Source organism: Mirounga leonina, unplaced genomic scaffold (assembly GCF_011800145.1).
Source record: "Mirounga leonina isolate KUSES-001 unplaced genomic scaffold, KU_Mleo_1.0 Mir_114, whole genome shotgun sequence".
NCBI classification, from domain to species: Eukaryota; Metazoa; Chordata; class Mammalia; order Carnivora; family Phocidae; genus Mirounga; species Mirounga leonina.
The window spans coordinates 26910890-26933424 of record NW_023270265.1 but is presented as its reverse complement, the minus strand read 5'-3'; the positions used below and the strand labels follow the sequence as shown (position 1 = coordinate 26933424).

The 22535-nt window shown below is 56.7% G+C and overlaps 1 protein-coding gene across 1 annotated transcript; it reads right to left on the bottom strand.

Annotated features, from left to right (window-relative positions):
* Positions 1 to 16198: 16198 nt before the first annotated feature.
* TLX1 (T cell leukemia homeobox 1) lies at positions 16199 to 21541 on the bottom strand. The gene is made up of 3 exons (XM_035020656.1): positions 20959 to 21541; positions 18623 to 18824; positions 16199 to 16421 (listed from the first exon to the last, which is right to left on the bottom strand). The coding sequence occupies exons 1-3, from the start codon at positions 21539 to 21541 to the stop codon at positions 16199 to 16201; spliced, it is 1008 nt and encodes a 335-aa protein (XP_034876547.1).
* Positions 21542 to 22535: the final 994 nt, after the last annotated feature.

Below are 22535 nucleotides of genomic sequence, written 5' to 3'. Positions count from 1 at the left end.
TGGCAGAGGCATTTGGAAAACAGTGTGGCAGTTTCTTATAAAGCTATACATACATACATACTTACTATATGACCCAGCAATCCCCCCTTCTGAGTATTTACCCAAGAAAAAGAAAAATTATGTTGATACAAAACCTAAACATGAATGTTTATATTGACTTTATTCATAATTACCAAAAGCAGGAAATAACCCTAATGTCCTTCAACTGATGAATAGATGCTTAAACTGTGGTATATCCATACAACGCAATACTATGCAGCAACGAAAAGTAATGAATTACTGATACATGCAACAGCATGAATGAACCTTCACTGCATCATGTTAAATGAAAAAAGCTAGACTCAAAAGGCTACATACAGTATGATTCCATTTACACGACATTCTGGAAAAAGCAAACAATAGGAACAGAAGGCAGATCAAATGTTACCAGGAGCTGGGGATGAGGGAGAGACTGCCTACAAAAGGGTATGAGGGAATTGGGGGGGGGCAGGGAGGGTGATGAAAATGTTCTATATCTTGGTTGTACAAACTCCTTCTCACCCATCAGTGTGCAGCTGTAAGATCACCTCCTACAGGAAGTCTTCCCTGGTTGCCCCTCCCAAGCTAGTTTGGGAACACCTCCTACTGGTTTCACCAACAGTGGCATTCACCATACTATACTGTTATAATCTGTGAGTCTCCACAATGGTTACACAAATGGGTACATTTGTCAAAACTCAGAACTGCCCATAAAAAGGGCAAACTTTATTACATGCAAATTATATCTAAAATCTGACTGTAGGGGGGAAAACTACCCAATAAAGTAGGCACTACCATCCCATTTCTACAGTTTAAGAAACTAAGACACAGAGAGATTTCACACCCAGGCCAGCTCCAGATCTGTGCTCTTGACCACAGAACTATATTGAATTCCCCTACTGACCTTCCTTCAAGGAAGCCTCAACTATTCCCAGAGGAATTAAGACCTAGAGAAAGAACCATTTACCCTTTGAGAGGTTATTAGTCACTGGCTTTCAGCTAACACAAATGCCCCATTAGTCAGAGTGGAGGCTTATGGTTGGCTCAGTCGGTTGAGCACCAGACTCTTGATTTCAGCTCAGGTCATGATCTCAGGGTCATGAGACTGAGCCCCATGCCGGGCTCCATGCTCAGTGGGGAGTTCGCTTGAGATTCTCTCTCTCCTTCTCCCTCTGCCCTTCCCCGTGCTCACTCTCTGTCTCTCAAATAAATAAATAAATCTTTAGGGACGCCTGGGTGCCTCAGTCGGTTGCCTCAGTCAGTTGAGCGTCTGCCTTCAGCTCAGGTCATGATCCCAGGGTCCTGAGACTGAGTCCTGCGTTGGGCTTCCTGCTCTGCGGGGAACCTGCTTCTCGCTCTGCCTGCCACTCCCCCTGCTTGTGCACTCTCTCTGACAAATAAATAAATAAATCATAAATAAATAAATAAATCTTTTTAAAAAGCTATATCCTAGAGGAATTGCAAAAATTACACCATAAAAGACATTAAAAGTGAAGGGTGATGTTTCCTCTCACGTCTCCATTTAATTATCAGAGATGGTAGGACATGGATGAGCCTTGGAGAAAGTTCGTATTTTCTATGGCCCATCAGGGCGCTGTATGGGGCCTATAGCACGTCACAGTGGAGGCAGCTCTCATGGCCCAATAAAGAACCAAGAGCCTTTTTTTTCCCCTCAAAAGAAAATAGCTACAGGGTGCCTGGCTGGCCCAGTCAGCAGAGCATGTGACTCCTAATCTTCTCAGGGTCATGAGTTCAAGCCCCATGTTGGACACGGAGCCTACGTTAAAAAAATAAAGAAGAACATAGCTACTTACAGAAGAAGGCCTGGGTTTGCTATAAATCACTTGGTGTATATGAGCCACCAAGATGGACTGAGCCAGCTGCTATCTGGTCTACCTAGCCATGTGCTGGCTGTATCCTTTAGAGTCCATCAGGTAGAAATGGAATCTGTGGGATCAGGTCCAAGTAGGTCCTGAAGGCATAAGCAAGCATCCTATGCAGGCTACTCACCAGGGCCTGGACTAGGGTGAGGTGGACGACAGGCCTAAGGTGTAAATTTATTGAGGCCCTCACTCAGGTGCTGACCCAATATTTGCATGACCCTGACAGTGAGGGCCTCCTTACATTTTTTACCACAGGCAGCCAACTTGCCCGGCCCCCCCCCCCCACTGTGATGTGCCACCCCTCACTCCACATCTCTGAGCCTATGGGGAATACCCTAACACCAGATGGCAGAAAAAGAAAAATTTCAAGTCTAATTTATAGTGCAGTACGCCAACCCTGGCCAGAAACGGCCCATTGCTGTACAGAAGAGAAGAGAAGGCTTCCCCGTGGGCAGAATGCGGAACAGTATCTTTTGGGGCTCACTCAGTCTGTAGGGAGAGGCGGCCCGACGTAAGCATTTGTATAGAGTGTATGGGCGGTGGCTGAATACAGATGGCAAGGACTTGAAAGGAAGGAAATTAAAGATTCTGGGGCAAGGAAGAGGAAGGAAAAAGCATAAAAAAGAATCTTTGGGGATGGATATAGAGTGTGAAAATATTTGTGTTTTAGGGAATTGGTCACTAAAAACCTCCCACTACAGAAAGCGTTCTTAATCATCAAATGGAGATACCCCCCCCCCCCCCCCCGATCTCAGTCTCCTATCCCAGGGAACCTCAGGGCCTGCTTTGGAACAGATGGCCCCAAGATGGAGATGAAAGCTCTGTATGAATGCAACATCTCACCGAAGCTAACCTGGTTACCATCACTACAAGATGCCCAAATTGCCAGCAGCAGCCATCAACCCCAAGTCCCCCATACTGTTCTATAACCCCAGGGAGACCAGGGAGCTATCCAGTGGATATGCCTTCACTGAGTGTCATCTGCCAATACTATCATCCATGGACTTACTCTATGCCTTATAACTATCTGATTTCCCCACAGCATGGCTTCTTAAGAATTCATTTTGCAGGGCGCCTGGGTGGCTCAGTTGGTTAAGCGACTGCCTTCGGCTCAGGTCATGATCCTGGAGTCCCTGGATCGAGTCCCGCCTCGGGCTCCCTGCTCGGCGAGGAGCCTGCTTCTCCCTCTAACCCTCCCCCCTCTCATGTACTCTCTCTCTCATTCTCGCTCTCTCAAATAAATAAATAAATCTTTAAAAAAAAAAAAAGAATTCATTTTGCAGTTTAAAAAATAAAAAAGAAGCTAATGTCCATGAGATTCACTGATCTTACTTATGTATCCCATCATCCAGAAGCAGCTGACTTTATAGATCCATGGAATAGTGTAGTAAAGACTATGGCTTGTCCCCTCACACTCCATCTCCCTTCCTCCTGAGCATATGGTTGTCCACCCAGGGACTACATGTCCCAGCCTCCCTCATGGCTAGTTCTCCTCCATGGAATGTGGGTGGAATTGATAGGTACAGCTTCCAAGTCATCTTCTGAAAGAGCTTGCTTTGGAGTTGCTGCACCCTTTCCTTCCTGCCGGCCAGGACTGGCAACTTTGGAAGGCACCTGTTGAGGCTGTCAGAGTTTCCTCATTAGCTTGGGTCTCTAGATGTGTTCACAGAGCAGAGCTATCTTTCTTCCCTAGTTGTAAGACAAAAATAAACTTTTATCTTGTTTGAGCCATTGTGTTTTTGGAGTCTTTTTAGAACAACTTAGAATTTTGTGGTGGTGGGGTGCAGTACTTCAAGGAGGGGGTATATGCTTTGAACCAGAGATTAATATCAGGATGCTATTTCTCCCAGAGCTCCAGAAAGAGGGGTGGCACTTTCTACAAGTACCCATTGACCCCCTCATTTCCTGTGACTCTTGTTTCTGCTGCATTAAAGTTAGAGAGTCTTGGAGAGAAGAAAGTTCCCACCAGGAGAAACAATATTTTTACTGAATTAGAAGCAGAAGTTGCTGCCTGGTCACTTACGGTTGCTCTTGCCAATGGATGGATAGATTAAAAGGGGATAGTGGGATTGGCGAAGGTGATTAATTCTGAATATCAAGGTCAATTAGGATTTTTACTCTACACAATAGGCAACAAGAAGTACTCATGGAACCAACTTGGGTTGCCTCCCAGTGCTGTTAATGTCCAGTGGTAAAAGTTAATGGAAGACCACCACAGCCTTCATAGGCAGGATCATCAAGGGCTCAGATCCTCAGGAACAAAGGCTTGCTTCTTCCCTGAGTAGAGAACACAAACCCGCTCAGGTGCTGGCTGAAGGCAAAAGAAACATGGCATGGAAAAAGGAGGAGGGATGTCATAAATACAAAATAGAATCTCATACTGCAGAAAGAAAGATAGGGGCTTTCACCTCCTAAACTTTATCATGGTAGATGCTTGTATATTTTAACTTACTTGCATTTTTCCAGTTTTTATTCCCTTGCTGTTGTGTTATGTATGATGATGATTAACCTTATAATTTGGTCTAGTCCACAGGTTGCAGAATACTGAGACAAGATTCCAACGGAACTAGAAGGGGAATAAAATAAAGATCCTGACCCAACCTAGAGCTATGAGGTCTGGATTGTCTCCTTGGGGGCAAGTTGAATATAGTCTGTATGAGTGATAGATAGCAGCATATGTTGGATGGGAGCATTTTGTGGGGGAAAGGACTGTAAATTCAGAAAGAAAGGCACATGTGGATGTTGAGCCAAAGGGGTGGACTGTAGTGACATCATTTTCTTTTTTTAAAAAGGATTATCTATGTGAGAGTGAGAACAGAGTGAGCAGGAGAGAACATGAGCGGGCGGAGGGGCAGAGGGAGAAGCAGACTCTCCACTGAGCAGGGAGCCCCACCCTGGGCTTGGGCTCCATCCTAGGACCCTGAGATCATGACCTGAGCTGAAGGTAGACGCTTAACCGACTGAGCCACCCAGGCGCCCCGTGACATTATCACTTTCTTCTTTTTAAACCTAGCATCTGAACACTCTTCCTGATTTGGGAGACATTCCCCAAATGAGGTAAATATTGGTGGAGGAGTTGCAGCTTTTCATATAGAAACCTAAGGGACTATGTTTGTTCTCTCCCCATCTCTGACAGCTGGTGCCTGGACGTGTGTCCTAGAGTTAGCCAATCAAACGATCCCACAGAACGCTTGGAATCTTGAGGGAGTGAAGGTCCTAAGGATGCAAGGAGACTAGAAATTATACACAGTGATGCCCATGCCCAGAGTCTAGTGATGGGGTGCCCGCAGCAGTGCCCTACTCAAGCTTTCCTGCCCCTTGACCCTGTGGTGTTTCCTAAAATGGATTTTCCTTAATTCTTCAGCCTTCCTGCCTCTCCTAGTATCCCTGCAATAAGTGAATTTTTCCCTTGAGTTAGCTGAACCCAGACTTACACACTGATGGGCTTGGGGAAAATCAAGTGTTCAGGGAAGGGGAGTATTCTCTGCAGGCTAGGGTTGAAAAGTACTCTCTGAACCATGTGTAGGTGAGACAGGCTTCTGTCCTGTACTGGTTGGAGGGGGTTGATGTTTCCCCCAGGTCTCTTTTGTGGACTCGGGTCACTAAGAAGACCCATTTATCAGGACAACTGGGGTGGCTATTGACAGGTGCCAGGCCTGCGGCCCAGCGATCCAAAGGACTGGGCACTCCTACCGCCTACTCCTACCTCCAAGGGCCATAAAGGCAGAGATGTAGGGAAAGTTCAGCCCTCTGGAGCAGAGCGGTCAGGGCTGGGTTTGCTCTTCCCTTTCCCCTAGGATTCCTGCCCTTCCCAGGAATGTAACGAGGAGGCTGCAGCACTCACCGTGAGGACCCTCCCAGCCCAGCTGCGGGGCAGCTTCCCAGCCATACAGGCGCAGCTGTGCTTTCTGCTCGACGAAAACAACAGCACCTGGACTTCTCTCTCAGCCTGGCCCCTAGAGGAGCAGGACGCAGGTGGGACTGGAGAGGAGGAGGCTCTGGGTGGTGCTTCTTTGCATCCGAGAGCCACGTGGAAGTGCGCCTTTCTCCTTCCAGGTTGGAGCCCTGGAGCCCTCGCCCTTGTCCTCCTGGCCACTGGATGAATCCTGACCGGAAGGCCCGCACTCCTTCATGGGCTCCCAAGCGCTTACCTCTCTGCCGCTGGGCGCGTCCGGTTCCCGGGAGCCGAGGCGCGGTGCCACGTCCGGGCCGGTGGAGCGCGGCGCTGGAGTCTCTGCCCCAAACTCACGGGAGCGAATCTGCGGCCCGGGGTCCCGCAGTGGAGCGGGACAGGGCATGGCTCGGCGCCCCTTTCCCATCAATACTGGAGGGGAGTCGGGGGGCTGGTCCGGAGCGGGCAGAAAAAGCGAGGGAGCCGCGTCCTCTCCTGCCCAGGCCCGGGTCTTGTCCCAGGAAGCGATGCACCCACAGGAGCACCCGAGGGCTGGTCTCGAGAGGGCCGTGCGGCCTGGGCCTTGGGCCCTGGAGCGCAGGAATAGAAAGCAAGCCCTTCTCGGCCACGGCCCCGGGGCGCCGCCTCCCGGGACACCCTCCGCAGCCCAGGATAGCGCAGGGCGGCGGGAGTCCCTCCCAGCCTGGCGCGCTCGGGCTCTCGCGGCGGAGCGGGGGGACCCGCCGCGGAGGAAACGGCCGGGTTTGCGGCACTCTCCGGCCGCCGTGGCGTCGAGGCGGCCAGGCCCGCAGCCCTCCCGGCCGGCGGAGTCCCGGCCAGAGCCGGGGGGAGGCTCGAGTCTGCAGACCGGTCGGAACCAATAGCTGGACGCAGGCGGCGTTTTCTTCCCGGACGGCCTGCCGGGCCTCAAAATGAGCGTCCGTTTCTCGTCCTTTTCGCACTTCTGGTAGATTGCAACCCGGCGTCCCCTGCCCGAGTGTCCTTTGCTGTCCGGGCGCCGACAGGCCGGACGCTTGTGAATCGTTTCCTAACCTTCCCGACAGAGCTTTCGCCCGGACGGGCGGGAGGCCGCGGCTCGCCGGGAGCGGAGCTTCCCCACGCCCTGGGCCGTCTCTGGCGCACCGCGGGGCCGCTCCCTGCAGGTGGCCGCTCCCCGGGCTCCTGTGAACCGGCAGCGACGCCCGGTGGCAAGCGAGGAAGCGAGGCTGCTGCGTGGAAGGGAGCGGGGAGCCCACCCCCCAGCGCAGAAGGCTCAGGGATTGCAGGGCGCCTCCTTGGAACTGGGAGCTCTGCTCAGTTTGCGCAACCAAAGGCCCCCAGGCCTTCCAAAGACCCGCCGCTTCAGCCGACTGCCTCTCGAGAAACATCGCGTCTCTCACACACCGCCGCCCCTCCGTTTTCTCTGCCCTACAAGCCTCTCCCACCGGGTCTAGGCCGGCTGCTCTCACCGGTCCTGTACGCGGGCTGGAGGAGCCTTGGCGGGCCAGTGCCCTGCGAGCCTGTCGTGAAGGACCGCACCTCACCGCGCCCTAGGACAGTAGTTAAAAAAACGCAGAGGTGACTTGGGACTTGTGGGGTTAATAAACTGCCTTCTCTCCCTCTCCTCCTGCCCAGCCCTCAGCGGAATCCACCCCATTCGGTAACCGTGCCGCTCCTGTGCAGACCGGGAGGAGCCCAATCTCTGGCCTGAGATATGAAAGGGAAAGTCAAAGCCTGTGGATATTCCGAAATAGGTTCAAGAGTATCTGCCTGAGCGTCTGTGAGCTCGCAGGCCAGGCTCCTAACACGTGTGCCAGCCTGCTGGAGCTGGCTTCCCCTTGACGGCAAGGGAACCGGTGAAAGACCGCGCGAGGGCCCCTTAAGCGCTTTCCTGTGAACCCGCAGCATCCGCCCCGCCGTTTGTGTGCCGTCGGGTGGTGGCCCTGTGGCCCCTGGGACCACATGGGTGAATGCACGCCCTCCTGCGTTTGCCTGGACTGGAGGCAAATGTGAGGGTGAGGTCTGGAACAGCAGCTGGTGTGTAACCAAGACCTCTGGGGGAACGAGGGGGTAAATGTCTAGACACGCAACACGACTGTCGAGCTGTGTGGACACGGGGTCTCAGGCTGACACCCAGCCTGAGCGTGACATTGTGCACACGCGCGGAGGGGTTTGTGTGGGGGAGTGGTGAGCCCGGCTCCGGCAACCACCCCACCCCTGCCGGGCGCCTGGAGGCCGGGAGGGCTCTAGGGCTGGGTGGGTCTTCACTGAGGGTTCCCTCCCTTGGGTCTCCACCCAGCCGGACAGGATCAGCACCAGCTCCTTCCCCACCCGCCCGCCCCACGGACAGCCGGGCGCCTGTGAAAGCGGGGGACTCGCTAATCTCCTTGCTTGGAGGGGCGGGCAGAGCACTTAATGCACAATAGCCCCCCTCCCCCCGCCCCGGAGGCGCTGAGGAGGGAAAGCTCCTGGAGGGGAGGCCCGCCACTCCACTTTCCCCAGGAAATCAAGGGTCTGGGAATGGGATGGGGAGGGCGGCGCCCCTGCAGTTCGTAGGACGTGCCTCCTACCGCCCCACCCCTGCCTGGTGCGTAGAAAAATCGGGTCAAGCCACCCCGGGGTTCCCTGCGCCTTTCCTGGAGTACCAGCCAAGAGCCAAGCGTTTTCTACCTGCATTATCTCCTTAATCCCTTCGGTAATCCGGGGAAGGGTTGGTTCTATAATTTGGGCAAGGAAACGGTAGCCTCCTAAAATTTAATTAACTTGCCCGAGGTTAGGAAGCAGAGAAGCTGAGCTCAAAACCTAGGCCGACGTCCAAAGCCACCTCAGCAGCCGCCTAGGAGTGAAAGAGGATTTTAGAAAGAGGGACAGGTGCAGGAGAAGAGGAAATGGGAGATCGGAGGGGGCCACTGTAGGTGACAGGGAAGGGGCAGGACACAAGATAACAGGGAGTGGGTGAGGCATGTGGCATAGGGTAGAGTGCCTTTTTTTTTTTTTTTTTTTTTTAAGTAGGTTCCACACCTAGCGACGAGCCCAACCCTGGGCTGGAACTCAAGACTCTGAGATCAAGACCTGAGCTGAGATCAAGCCAGATGCTTCACTGACTGAGCCACCCAGGCACCCCCTGGGAAGAATGCATTTTAAAACATATCAGAAGGGGTATCAATCGTGTCTATATATTTCATTTCTTTAAATAAAATGGAAAAAAATACTCCTGGGCAATAAAATAAGGCTGCAGGCCATATGTGACAGGCAAGTTGGAGAACCCAGGATTAAATCTCAAAGGGTGATAATTTACGACCTTGATCCTCCAAGCAGCATCAACAGCACCTGAATTTTGTTCTAAATTCAGGATCCAGGCCCACTCCAGATGTGATAAATGAGAATCTGCATTTTAACAAGATCCCCAGTGATTCCAACATATTCAAGTTTAAGACACTGGCAGAATCTATTTATATATAAGTTAATACAAGTGAATACACCTTCCCATGTTTGACATAGAGCTTACATACATACATACATACATACATACATACATACATACATACAAATAAAAGGGCCCCTGGCTGGCTCAGTCAGCAGAGCATGCAACTCTTGATCTCAGGGTTGTGGGTTCAAGGCCCTTGTTGGGCATACAGCTTACTTTAAAAAATGAATACACCTTATAATGTATATAAAAGAACCTTCCCAGGGACACTCCCCTACAACTCTGGAGGAGGCGGGGAAGAAGGGAAGGCCATGCTCTCTTTTCCTTTCATATTCTGACTGAACCTTACTGTCTAAATGGTCAAAAAAAAATCCCTGCCAGCTCTCAGAACTTCAAGCTGCACTCTCCCATCCACCCCAACCTGTTCGCCCATTCTCCAGCCCAGAGCTATAGGCTTTGCACAGAGCAGATGGAAAAGGAGAGGAAGGATTTTCCTTCCTGGTTCTCTACTCCTTTGTCTAATAAAGCGTAATTCATTTGGTTCTATTTTTAACTTTCTGCTTGTTTGAATCCTCCCACCCTGCTGACCCAGAAGAGGGAGGGGAAGTGCAGAGAACCTCCTTCTAATCCTAGAGGGCTCCTAGAAGGAGGCAAGCCCAGGCTGGGAAGGCCCAGAGGATGGGTGCTAGACAAGTATGGGGAAGAAGGAGGAGGAGGTCTCACAGGGCTGGCAGTGCTCCAGGATGGGTCCTTGAGGGGTGGAGGGGACAGTCAGAGCTGAAGGAGGCCCAGTGGACTGGAGTGGATTGGAGGTGGTTTTTCCAGAGCCCCAGAAGGCAATCTCCCGGTGGATCTCTGGGCTAAGAGCCTCCACAATAAGAGAAATCCAATGAGGAGGCTGGTGTGGTCTCACCTCCAATCCTTCCCAAATCCACCGCACCCCTGGACTCAGCCATCCCTCCCAGAGACCCTGGCTCTAGGGTTAGACCCTGGGTCGGGATACTGCCCCATTACCAACTGCAAGCTCTTAGGCAAGTTGCTTAACCTCTCTGGTCTTCCATTTTCCTTGTCTGTAAAGTGGGATGAAAATACCACTTACCTCACAGGATGGTTGTTGGAAATGTACAGGCGACCCTGTATTAGTACTTTTAAAACCTAGTGTAGTGCCTTGAACACAGCAAACACTCAATACTGTTATTTATTAGTATTATTACGGTTATTGGGGCGCCTGGATGGCTCAGTTGGTTAAGCGTCTAACTAGGGCTCAGGTTATGATCTGGGGGTACTGGGAGCCCGTGTGGGGTTCCCTGCTCAGTGGGGACTCTGCTTGTTCCTCTCCCTCTGCCCCTCCGCCCGCTCTTTCTCAAATAAATAAATAAATAAATAAATAAATAAATAAATAAATAAATAAATAAATAAATAAATAAATATTTAATATTATTATCATTATTTTCCACCATGGCTGGTAGCAGCCGCCCCAGTACTCCCAAGGGCTCCCTCAGACCCAGGTTCCCAGGGCCCTACCTCCAGGCGCCTCTCCCCACGCGGCCCCTAGAGGGCGCCCGGAACTCACTCGTCCTGCGTTTTTGCGTTGGCGCCTCCGGTCTGGCTCCCACTGATGGGTGACTCCTGAAGTCGCCGCCGCCGCCGCCTCCAGCTTTTGGGTCTTGCGACTCCTCCCGAAGGAAGGGAAGATCTGTAGGCTCTGGGACTACAGGGCGGAAATGAAGGGGCAGGAGCAGCTCCCACCAAAGCCTTCCTGAGGGCGGCTCGCAGCAGTGGGGACCTTGCACCCCTTATGCTCCCCAGACCCTAACAACCAAGCACACAAAAGGAGGCCGGATTTCCATAGGCTTCTGGGAGGCAGCGGCGACCGCTGGACCTTCCGAGCCTAGCTAGGGTCCTTAGCTGGAATTCCTGGCGGCCCGCTGCCCCCAAGCCCAGCCTCAGCGTCTTGGGGTGTCGTCACCCACAGGAGCCGCAGGGCTGGCAACAGAAGCACGGGCCTAGGAAATCCCCACCCCGCGCCGCCCGCGGGCGAGTTAGGCCTCTCCCCTCCCAGCAAGGGGAGGAGGGCGGGGAAGGGGAAGGGGAGTGCCCCTGGCGGAGTGGCTGCGGGGTAACCGCCTGTGGGAGCTTCATGGGGCCTGGGCGGGTGTGAGTTGGAGGGAACCGAGAATGCCCGCAGTGGAGACTGTGTGTGCGCGTGTGTGCGCGCCTAGCACCCGCACACCCGCGGCTCCCTCCCCTTGTGCAACATCGCGCATCCCAGGGGTGGCACAGTGGGAGGCTGCATGTGAGGCTGCACACAGCGATGCAGGCTGTGACTGAGGAGATGTGGGTTTGTAGGCACCCCCAACACAACGTGGGTACCCCACTGCTCCTTCCACGCACCACCCTACGCCCTCCATCGAACACACCGTCTTATTCTGCTCTGAGCTCCTTGGAAAATCCAAACTGGCTCTAGCCCTTGCTCAGTCTGTTCCTATCGGGCTCCCCAGGGTGAGGAGTCCAGGGGTGTGTGTAGGGCAGTGGTGCCGGGGCCTCCCCGGGCTGGCATTGGGCAGCCCATTCGAGCCATGCGGGGAAAGCGGAAGTACCTCCTGTTAGTTGCCCGGGCAGCGGCCTGGCTGTGGGGCTCGAAACTCTGAGCTGCTTAGAGAGCAAGACTCCGAGGGCTGTGTGGGAGTGAGTCGTGTGTGAAGGTGGGTGTGAGGAGAGCAGGGAGAGCAGAGCAAGAGAGAGGGGGTTTCCTCCGCATCTGGCCTGAGGGGCCCTCCAGGCAGCCCCAGGGCCCCAGCCCCCCTCCCCTCCCCTCCCCTCCCCACAGCGCTGAGGCGGAAGGAATACCAAGGGCTCCAGCTCTGCACAACCCGGAGGGAGGTCCCTCTTAGTAGTCTCAGACACCTGGAACATACCTTGCCCACCTGCAAGTCACACCATAAACAGGATGCCCTCCGGAGTCCTGGGCCCAGGGCAAACCCCACACCTACCACCACAGTAGGGGCGCCACAAGGCAGTGCTCAGGCCATGCCCACACAGCCCCCGAGCACAGATCGGAACAAAGCCCTATTTTAGTTAACAGGTTGAGCCAGATTCTCTGTGTACCGCCGGCCGCACGGCACGGGCCTCTCGGACCCCAGCCCTGCCTGGGTTTCTGGGCCCCGCAGGCCGCCACCCACTCAGCCACCACGCTGGGCTGCGCCTGGTCTGAGCGGGGGCTCCGGGCTCAGTCGCCGCCGAATTTGGTCAGTGCAGTCGGCTCCCTCAAGCCAAGGAAGGAAGCGGACCTTTCTGCTCCGACAGGTTCGTGAATTCCTCTTCTCTTTCCGCATCTCTCCACACAACTCTTCGGTTACTGAATTCCTTTTCTATTTTTTGAACAGAGACCGACCATTTCCGGCAGGCGCGGTGGCAGGCCGGGAGTTGTGAGCTTTCGGCTGCGGGCAGTTGGCCCTGACTGTGACCCTCGCAGCCTCCTCCCCACCAGCCTTCGCCCCACTCGGGACCGGGTGTGCGGGTCCAGCTGCCCCCCGGCGGGCCCCGCCGCCGTCCCGGTCTTTCCCCGCCGCCGCGGCCCTCGGCCGACCCGGGATTCACCGAGATTCGGTCCCAACGAATTCCCCGCGGAGACGGGGAAGTCGTGCGCGGCCCCTGGGTGCCGAGAGCCCCGGCACCCCGGGGGAATCTGGCACCCCTGGGACCCCTCGCCCGAGGGCCTGGGAGCGCGGGAGGGGCCCGGGAGAGCGCGCGCCCCCGGCCTCCCGCGCCCCGGAGCGGCCAGAGCCAGCGCCCATCCCGGGAGCCGGAGCGCCGAGCCGGGTGGCCTCCAGCGATGGGCGCGCGGCCCCAGGGCTGGGGATCCCCGCCTGCCGGATGCCCACTTCCCCGCGAGGCCCCGACAAGCTGGACCGGGTCCGAGAGCAGTGGCGCGGAGGGGGCATTCGCCCGTATGGTTATGAGTGTGAACCCTAGCTGTTTGCGAAGATCCGGGAAGCAGGAGGTACTTCGGGGAGGGGTGTATGATGCCTAATTTTGCTCAGAGTTTGTCTTGTAAGAGGGGACGAGGGGCTGGGGGCAAAGCTTGGACTTTGAAGCGGGTTTGGGGGCCCTGTTTGTGCCGAGCAGTAGCCCGCATTCCTGCCTCGGCTCCTCACCTGGACTGTCCACCGCCAGAAAGTATCGAGCAGCCTCTGGGGCCAGCAGCCTCTGGAGGGATCCTGGGGATTGGGAGGTGGGAGGAAGGCTCCAGTCTCCGCTGACGTTCAAAGAGACTCTGGAATCTTACAGCGGGGAGGCACTAAAGGTGCGTCTTTAAAACACAAATGAAGAAGATACGGGGCCACGCAGAGAAGGTGCGGGCCAGGCGGCTCCAGTCCCCGCGGGAGAGGAGGGATCTTCCAGACCTGCCCAGGCAGACGGAAACGAATTCGCTGGTTCCGGGAGGCCATGTCCGGATTTCTCCTGGCCAGGTCCTGGGTGTTTCAGCTGGCGCAGGCGGGAAGCCAGCTGCAGACCCAGTGTGGTGGCCAGAACCTTCTCCCCAAGACCAACACAGTTTGCTAGGGCCTTGCCTGGTCACCCAGTGGGCCTGGGAGGCGGGAGCAGGAGGTCCAGGCTTAGTCCTTTGGACCCAGAATCCTCTTCTCCTGAGGAGATCAGGCTCCAAGGGGGCCACGGATAAGATGGATGAGCACCGCCCCTCCGTCAAATTTCCCTTTGGGCCTCCTAGGGTGTGAGGTTGTTGTGCTTTGTCCCCCTCTGGTATATCAGGTCCAGGATGGCAGCCTGGGCAGGGATGAAGGACAGAGTCTCTGATGGCACCCTCTGGGTACACACAGCTCTGTATGCCTGAACAAGACCCATACCCACTCGCTTCTAGCTTCTAGCCACAAAGTTCTTTCACTCTCCCATCCCAAAGAAGGAGCCTCCTATCCCCCCACTTTATGCCCCCAGGATGGCATGTCCCCAGACCCTCCACCACCTAGCTTCTTCCAGAAAAGCAGCCCCAAATCAGTTTTGCGCACCTGAGACCAGTCTAGTGCGTGGGGGACTAGATGTTATAGGGAGCGTTGTGTACCGTGGCTGCTGTCCTGGCCCCCGTAGTCCGGGTCCCTGGGAAGTCACTTACTATTCAGATCTCTCCTAGGCCAGACTAGTGCTGGGAGTGGGAAGTCCCACTTAGAGGATCCTGGCCCAGTTACTGACTCACTATGCTCCAACCTGTGTGGCTTGCTGGGTAAGGGCCTAGAACCCTGGAACTCCTATCAGATGTTGGTACGTCCCCCGATGTATCTGCATAGCCCACCTTAGACGCCCCCACCAGCTTTGCACCATTACACGCACTCAGTGACAACCACACACACTCACCTGCAGGGTCACCCACAATGATCCACACTCCCCCCTAATTCACACCCCCATTGCATACTGTCACACACACATATATACAGTAAAATACACATCTCGTGTATTATTACATGTCAAACATGATTAAATGTCACACATGATTACATATCACACACAATTATATTCATACAATTACAGATGATTCACAATTACACACATTCACACATTTAACACAAACATAGATTCACGAGGAGAAACGAATAGGTACTCCCACACACATTAGCACATGATTCATACACAGTCACAAATACGGGTGGGTGATCACAATCACCTAAAAAGAAACAATCACATTCACACATGGTTAAAGACGCACCACTGCAAGTTCGTGCGTACAGTGATAGTTTCGATTTGCAACTTAAGCAGAAACAAGCACTTACAATAATTGCAAACACAGTGACACGCTTGAACACGATCACATTCATTATCAGTATCATCCGATTGTCCACACCATCACGAACACACAAGTCACACCCGCGACCCTCACACCCAGAGACAGCATATCCTCTAGAGCATTAGCCATCCCAGGAGAGCCTGGCACTCCTTCCTTTCCGAGGTCTGCCACCTCTCTGCTTGTCCCCCTCCTCCCCTCTCCGAAGAGCCCGCTGGTCCTGGCCCCCAGATGTCCCTCCTGCGCAGACACCCGAGCTGTCCCAGCAGTGCCCCTTCACCCCAAGCCCAAATAGCTGCAAGTTGCTGGGCTTAGCAAGGAGCAGGCAGCCCTGACTCCGGATCCGGAGGGTTTTATTATTTTTTTTCCACATAAATTACACAAGCACTTTATAAAATGGTTACACAGAAAACACCTTATAAGTGCATAACTTAAGCTCCCCTATGAACAGGATCTGGAGAAATAGGCTGAGTTTGTGTGAAAACCTGCCTGTGCATACCTGGGTGCGGCTAATGTGTGATGGGGGCCTGGCAGGCCGTGGAGCTGTTGTGTGTGGGATAGTGTGTCACAGTGTGGCCGTAGCCTTGTGTTTGTGAGAAGTGCCATGCTGTTCACAATGAAGCTGGGTCACCCCTAGCTTATGCCTGATAGAGTCAGGGGTGTGAAGGCCATGACACTCTGCCGTAGGTCCTCTGTGTTTGACTCTGGGTGACACCAGGAGGGACAGTAAAATCACCTCTGGCAGGGCCTTTGGGTGTCGTGTGTGATGGGGAGTGGAATACAGAGGGGGTCTCCCCAGAGCAAGTTCAAATGACAGCCCATGCTGTCCTCTGAGGACCTCAGAAGCTCTTCTTCCCCCATCTCCTCTGCCTCTCTCAGTCCCACGTTAAAAATCAGAATAAAATAAAATAGACGCAAACTGGAGAGGACTCTGAACAGTTCCAGAGGGCGCAGGACCACGTAGGCATCTGGAAGGAGGTCCATGTCCCTGTCTCCTGCGCTCTTTTTTTCTTTCCCCCATCAAAGAGGAAACAGCGTCGGCAGGAGCTCGAGGGCCGGTGCGGAGGGGCGCCGCGTTCCCCTCCCGCATGCAGTCTGAAGCGGGAGAGGGGAGAGCGTCCTGGTTCTCAGCCTCAGCGCCCCCTTGGCTGGACCTGGGCTCTCGAGGGGTGGGGCAGGCAGGCTCACTCGCAGGCCGAAGCCACCGACGTGACGCTAGTGATCTTGGTGGAGTCGTCGGACCAGGGCTGCAGGTTCTGCAGGGCGAAGAGCGAAGAGTTGTGCACGCACAGCGGGTCGGCGGGCAAGGGCTGTGCCAGACTCTTCTGGAAGGCCTCTTGCTGCAGCTGCAGGAGGATTCGGTTCGCCTGCTGCCTCTCAGCCTCACGCTCCTCGGCGGTCTGCCGCCTGTACCGGGGACAAGCCATTACCCACGCTTCGGTGTACTCCCGGGAAAGAGCCTGGAGGAGCCCTGCCCCCCTCACGGCTCCCAACTCCAGCTTGGGCCTCTTTAACACACACCCTTATCTTGAGGGTCCTACTCCGACAAAGACTGGAAACCCCAAAAGTAAATGGAGCGCGGGCATCCCGGGGGAGCTGTGGGAAACTCCGCTAGGCCCAAGCATCTGGGGCTCTCCGTCTCCCACTAGCCTAGGAAGGCGCAGCCAGGGGTAGGATGGCATCTTGCCTCTCCCCAGCTCTGCCGTCCCAAGCCTGAGGTGCCCCACCCTCCCCACCAGCCCAGGGCAGAGACAAGGGCCGGCGGATTAGGAGCTGCCTTGCCTGACCTCTCTTCTCGCCCTTTTCTCTGCGATCCTGTCGCAGGCTTCCTGCCTCCTGCGCGGAGCCCTGTGCCCTGCGGGGACTCCCGCTGGACCAGCCGCCTTCCTCCGAGGCGGTCCGGGGAGGCGATGACTCACTTATTCCATTTAATGCCTTCCCTCCACCCCGTCAACTGAGATCAAACGTCTGTCTCTAAGGTGGACAGACCTAATGGGAGTCCCGGGGGCCTCCAGAAGCAATTTGTAGGCGATCGATGAAGCCGGGCGAAGCCGGCAAGGGCCTCTCCCAGCGGTGGACTCCCGCCTCCTTCCCGCCGCCCCTTCTTGCCTTTTGCTCCAAGCGTCTTTCCGTCTCTCGTCTTACCCTTCTCTCCTGCATTTCAAACTGCCTGACTGGTTCTCTTCCTTTTAGGCGTTGTGTCTTTTTCTCCCATTTTCTCTCACCCCCACTCCCTTCGTTCTCTCAGAATTAAGAGAATTTGTTTGAAACGAAAATGGAGATTTAATCATCCATTGCTTTCCTTTATTATCCTAAGACTTCTCCAGGCTGCCTGGTTTTTCCTTTTCTTCCTAGGGTGGGCTATTTATCTTTGCCCCCTCCCCTCTCTCTGCCTGCCACTCTCTTGTCTTTCTCTGTGCCCCTCTCTTCCAGGGGCTTGTGTTGCTCCCTCCCCTTGCTTAGGCGGCAGCCTGGTGGGGCCTTGGGAACACTAGTGCCCCAAACCCTATTCAGCTAGCCCTTGCTACCTCTTTAGCCTTCCAGAGGTCTGAAGCCATACCCCCATTTCTTCCCCAGAGACAGGAATGGGGGGACAGAGTGGTGGGGCAGTGGCTTCCTTTGTGGCCACGATGGCAGAATCCCAGGCAGATTCCTCGCCTTCATTCAGAAAAAGAGGAAACTCCAATTCCTTCCTCCAGCTCTAGGCCCCTCTGGCCCGGAGCTGCGGATTTCGCCCAGACCCTCCTGTGCTCTCCCCCTAAGGCCTGAACTAGCGAGAAACTTCTCAAGTGTGGAGAACGGAGTACGCGAGCCATATGTGCCAGAGGGTGCAGGAGTGCAAGTGGGTGCAGCTGGAGAAAGCGCCGGTAGTTGCGGTGAATAAGTCTGCCAGAGTGTGGGACTCGCGTTACGAGAGAGAGAGAGAGAGAGAGAGAGAGAGAGAGAGAGAGAGAGAGGTATGTGGGGGGGATTTTAGTGTGGTTGTGGGTGTGTGACGGGAGAAGGGTAAATGTGTGTGTCTCCTTCTCTCTCACCACACCCATCTGCTCCTAATTGATCCCCCTTTCAGTGGGACTCTCCAAAACCCCGCTACAGCCGGTGCGGATTGATTTTCCTTTTCCAGAGTCGGGGATTGGCTGCCAGAGGGCCGCGCGGAGTGCCTGGGGAGAGGGAGTCAGCAGGACCCAGGCCGGTGGAGCCTGGTGGCTCCGCTAGGAGCCCCGGCTGGGGCGCAGAAACAAGGCGCGGGCCATCCGGCCTCCAGTCTCATTTGGAGGAGACATCTCTGTAAGCGCGAGTTTGCGCAAACAGAAAGTCCCTCAGGACTCACTGATCCCCAAAGCACGGATTGCCTGGACTGTGCTTGAGCCCCGCCATTTCCCCAAGCAGCAGCAGAGACCAGCCGCCTCTACACCGGCACTGAGTGTGTCGGCCAGAAAGCCAAGAAGCCTCCCGTAAAACAGAGCCGGCGCTCTCCAGCCTCAGCTCGGTTGCTCCCCGTTCCCGGCCAGCCTAGCAGGGAACCGATCAGAAGCCGGCGAGTGGAGGGGGTGTGAGCGCCCCAGGAGAGACCCTGGGACAGAGAGCTGCCCGCCCAGCGCGCTCACCTCCACTTCGTCCGCCGGTTCTGGAACCAGGTTTTGACCTGCGCGTCGGTCATTTTGAGCGCCTTGGCCAGGGCTGCGCGCTCGGCCGAGGCCAGGTACTTCTGGCGGTGGAAGCGCTTCTCCAGCTCGCAGATCTGCAGGCGCGTGAAGGACGTGCGCGGCTTCTTCTTCTTGGGGGGCGTCCGGTTCTGATAGGGGTGACCTATACGGCGTGTTACAGTGAAGGGTGAGAGGGCCACTGGAGCGGGAGACAGACAGACGGCAGAGGCAAGCGGCAGAGCGTCAGGAGGCGTCCCAGGCCCGACTCCCCGCGATCAGCGAGCGCAGCGGCCAGGCCCCAGGAGCGGGGCCGTGATCCTCCCGTCAGCCCTCAGCTCCAAGCCCGCGGCGGGCAACGGCCCCCTCCCGCCCGCCAGGCCGCCGCCGCGGAGGCCTCTCTAGCCCGGGGCTCCCACGTGCCCAGCCAGAACCCATGCAGTCGCCTCCCCAGTCTCCTTGAGGGGCATGTCTGAGGCGAGCTAAAGGCCGCAGGCCCCCACTGCCCCAGGCCTCCGGCCTCAGAGAAGCTGCCCAGCAGCAAGGGTCAGTGTGGGGGGGGGAGCGGGGTGGACCCTGGGTCCTGACCTGAGCCACCCATACGCAGCAACATCCCCAGACACATCACATACCACGGGGGTAAATTACAGATCCATACACCCAGTCTGACACACGGGGACAGGGACACAGGCAGACACATACAGGACAGGGGGCAACACAAGTGACAGTTATTCACTTCCTCAGAACCTTCTTCAAGCCTGAAGCAAGATTAGGGTGCGCTGTGGCTCCCCTAGGCCTATGTGGAACTCTTTCACCAGAGACCCAAGACCAGTGGGTTCTAGGCTGAGGGTTCCATTAGAGCCCTTCAAGGCTGGCCTGGCCTGCGTTGGGGGAGGGGAATGAGCAGCAGGCTCTGCCCCCCAGGCCTGAGAAGACTTGGGGTGGGGACTGGGGTCCCTTGAGTACAGGGTCCTTCCTGGAGGCCCAGAGCAGAATGCCTGTATTGCCTCTGCTGCCCGCCCCCGCCCCCCTTTGCCACAGACCTAGCCTGTGAGCCAAGGTTCCAAGGCCGGATTGGGAGCAAGGGGCCTGGGTGCCTTGGGGTCGCCTACCTGAAAGTGTAGCTCTAAGCTGCCTATTTCCTTTCCACCATTGGGCCCAGATCCCTAGCCCCATGGGAGTCCCACGTCGCCATCCGCAGCGGCCCGTACCTCCCGCCTCCTCTCTCTAAGTCCCGGCCAGGAACCCAGGCTCAACTCGTGGTTACTTCTCAGCGGGCATGGGAGCGGGGCTGGGCGGGAGGATCGAGGATCCAAGCCTCAGATCCTAGGAGTGCTAAGGGGCTAAGTGAGGCCGGAGAAAGGGGCCCGCGCGTGAGCGAGAGCTGAGTGCCGAGAGCGGAGGCGAGAGCGGAGGGAGCCGCGGCGAGCGGAGGAAGGCGCGGAGCTGGCAGCCGAGAGGGCGGCAGCCGGCCGCCGCCGAGTGCGTAATCGTCCCAGGAGTTGTCCTTCGGCCGCCGCCGATCGATCGCCGGCCAGGCCGGTGCATTATTCACACTGGAGGGAACAGGGCTGGGCCCCGAGGGGAGGACGCCATGCCACGACCGAACGAAAATGAAGCAGGAGGCTCACCCTCACGCTGCCACCGACCTGGACGAAGCCCGCAGTCCGGGAAGAAGGGCCCGCCAGCTCTGCTGCTTTACTCAGGCTCGGGGCCTCTGCTGGGCCGGGCAAGGGCAACGGGCACTGGAGCTCCGAGCGCGAAGTGGTGTGTGTGTGTGTGTGTGTGTGTGCGCGCGTGCGCGTGTGTGTGTGTGCGTGTGTGTGTGTCTGTGTATAGGGAACGAGAGGTGGGGAACCTGTTCTTCCCTTGCGTCTGATTCTGGGGCTCGCAGCCTCAGCCAGAGAACGTTGGCCGGGACGGAAGAAACAGTTTGTTCACATCGCTCCCCTTTCTCCAAGATTACCGAGCCCCAAATGTCGGCGAAGGTAGTCCCCAAGCTACATCCCCCTTTCCTCCGCCTGACTGAGCCCCAGGGACTCCGAGAGGGGATCGGGGAGCGCTTTTCAGTGTGGGGGTCCTGTGGGAGAAACGGAGAGGGGCCCAGACTGGGAGAATTCTTCTCGAGCATGGCGATTCCGCGAGCGTGGAAAGGTGGCGGGCGGCTGCACTTGGGGGAAGCACCGAGAGGAGCTGAGCAACCTGGTGCACAGAGGGGGCTGCCGGGAGCCACCGGGCGGGGAAAAGGTAGCGCAGAGCCCGGGCCGCGGCCAGGCGGGGCGCGCGCGGGCCGGACTCACCTGTGAACCTGTCCTTTGTGTATCTGCGGTTACTCTCCATCCAGGGGAAGGTGAGGCCGGTGAGGTTGTTGACACCCGGCACCGCAGGCACGGAGGGCACGGTGGGCAAGCCGGTAGCCAGAGGCTGAGGGTGGGCCACCGCTCCAGCTAGCGGCCTATGCGCCGGCACCCGAATCACCCCCGCAGCGCTCAGGGGCCCCCCCCCGCCGCCGCCGCCGCCACCGCCGCCGCCGCCGCCGGGACCAGGGCCGCCCGCCAAGGCCATGTTCACGTTGTAGGAGCCAGCCAGCGGGCCCATGCTGCAGGCGCCGCCGCCGCCGCCGCTCGCGGGGCCACCAGGGCCGCTCGGACCGCCGGCACCATAGGCCCCCGCGCCCCCGGCCCCCGCCCCGGCTGCGGGGCCCCCGCCGCCGTAAGCGTAGGCGCCTCCAACCAAACAGCCAAGGCCGTATTCTCCGTCCTGGAGGCGCGAGGCGGGCCCCATGCAGCCGCCTTGGTCCGGGCTGTTGAGGATCTGGTCGATGCCGAAGCTGATGGGCTCCGCATGGCCCGGGTGGAGATGGTGCGGGCCCAGGTGCTCCATGCTGGCCCCCGGCCCCGGCCCCGCGGGGGGGCCTGGGCGGCGGCGTTTGCTGTGTTTGGCTCGGGGGGCAGCGCGCAGGGGCGCGGAGGCGGCAGCGGCTCCTGGCTGCGCGGCGACTTGGAGGCGAAGTGCGCGGAGGGCTAAAGTAGGGGGGAGGGGAAGGGAGAGGGGGCGCCGTATTCTTCCCCTCTCCGGCTGCTCCTTCCCCTCTCCGGCTGCTTGCTAGATGTTGACTCTGGGACATCAATCACCGGGCGAAAAAGCCCGGTGCGAGCGAGTCTAGCCGTTTCGGCCGGGTCTCTCCATTGGCTGTGCGTGGAGAGGAGCGGGGTGAATGACAGCGCGGGGGAGGGGCGGAGAGGGGGAGAGGGAGGCCGGGAGCCGAGACTGATTCAGGAGCCAGACACAGAGGGACGGAGACCGAGGCTCGGAGAAGTAGTTCAGGAAGAGAGAGAAGAAGGGATTCGGAGACTTAAAAGGAGAAAAAGAACAGGAGGCGGCCCTTCCCAGAGACCCATAAACAGACGGACCCAAGGAGGTGGAGGACAGAGACCTCTTCCCAGCCTGGCAGGAGTCTCCCCACTTTGAATTGGGCCAAAGGGGTCCAGCTTGCTAGGCCTCTGGGGAAGGGTGTCCGTGAGCTACTGGAGAACCTCCCCAAGGGCTCAGCTGGGAAGCACCTGTCCTTCCACAAGAGGATTTACTCCAAACTTCAAGTCTGGCTTGTTAGAAAGTAGAAGACTGTCTACTCCCCAGGTATGGAGCCCAGGCCCCTGAGGCGGGAAGGTGAGTTCAGGCTTGTCCTTTTTTAAAACACAGGCCTATGAACAACTGGCTATATGTTGTTGGAAAAATCAACAACCACCCCCAACTCAGCCTATTTAGAGAAACTGAGGAAAGGAAGACTTCCTGAGAGGCAGGCACAAGTCAAGGGAGTTGGCTTGCGGCCTGCTGCCAGGGTGCCCATGCCTCAAGATACCCCTTTCCTTTTAAA

What these genes read in the sequence shown, in the direction of transcription:
- TLX1 (XM_035020656.1), bottom strand. Translation starts at nt 21,541, where the DNA reads ATGGAGCACCTGGGCCCGCACCATCTCCACCCGGGCCATGCGGAGCCC. An exon ending in CACAAAGGACAGGTTCACAG is followed by an intron (nt 18,825 to 20,958) that starts GTGAGTCCGGCC and finishes CACGCCGTATAG; the next exon opens with GTCACCCCTATCAGAACCGG. An exon ending in AACCGGCGGACGAAGTGGAG is followed by an intron (nt 16,422 to 18,622) that starts GTGAGCGCGCTG and finishes TCCCCGGTACAG; the next exon opens with GCGGCAGACCGCCGAGGAGC.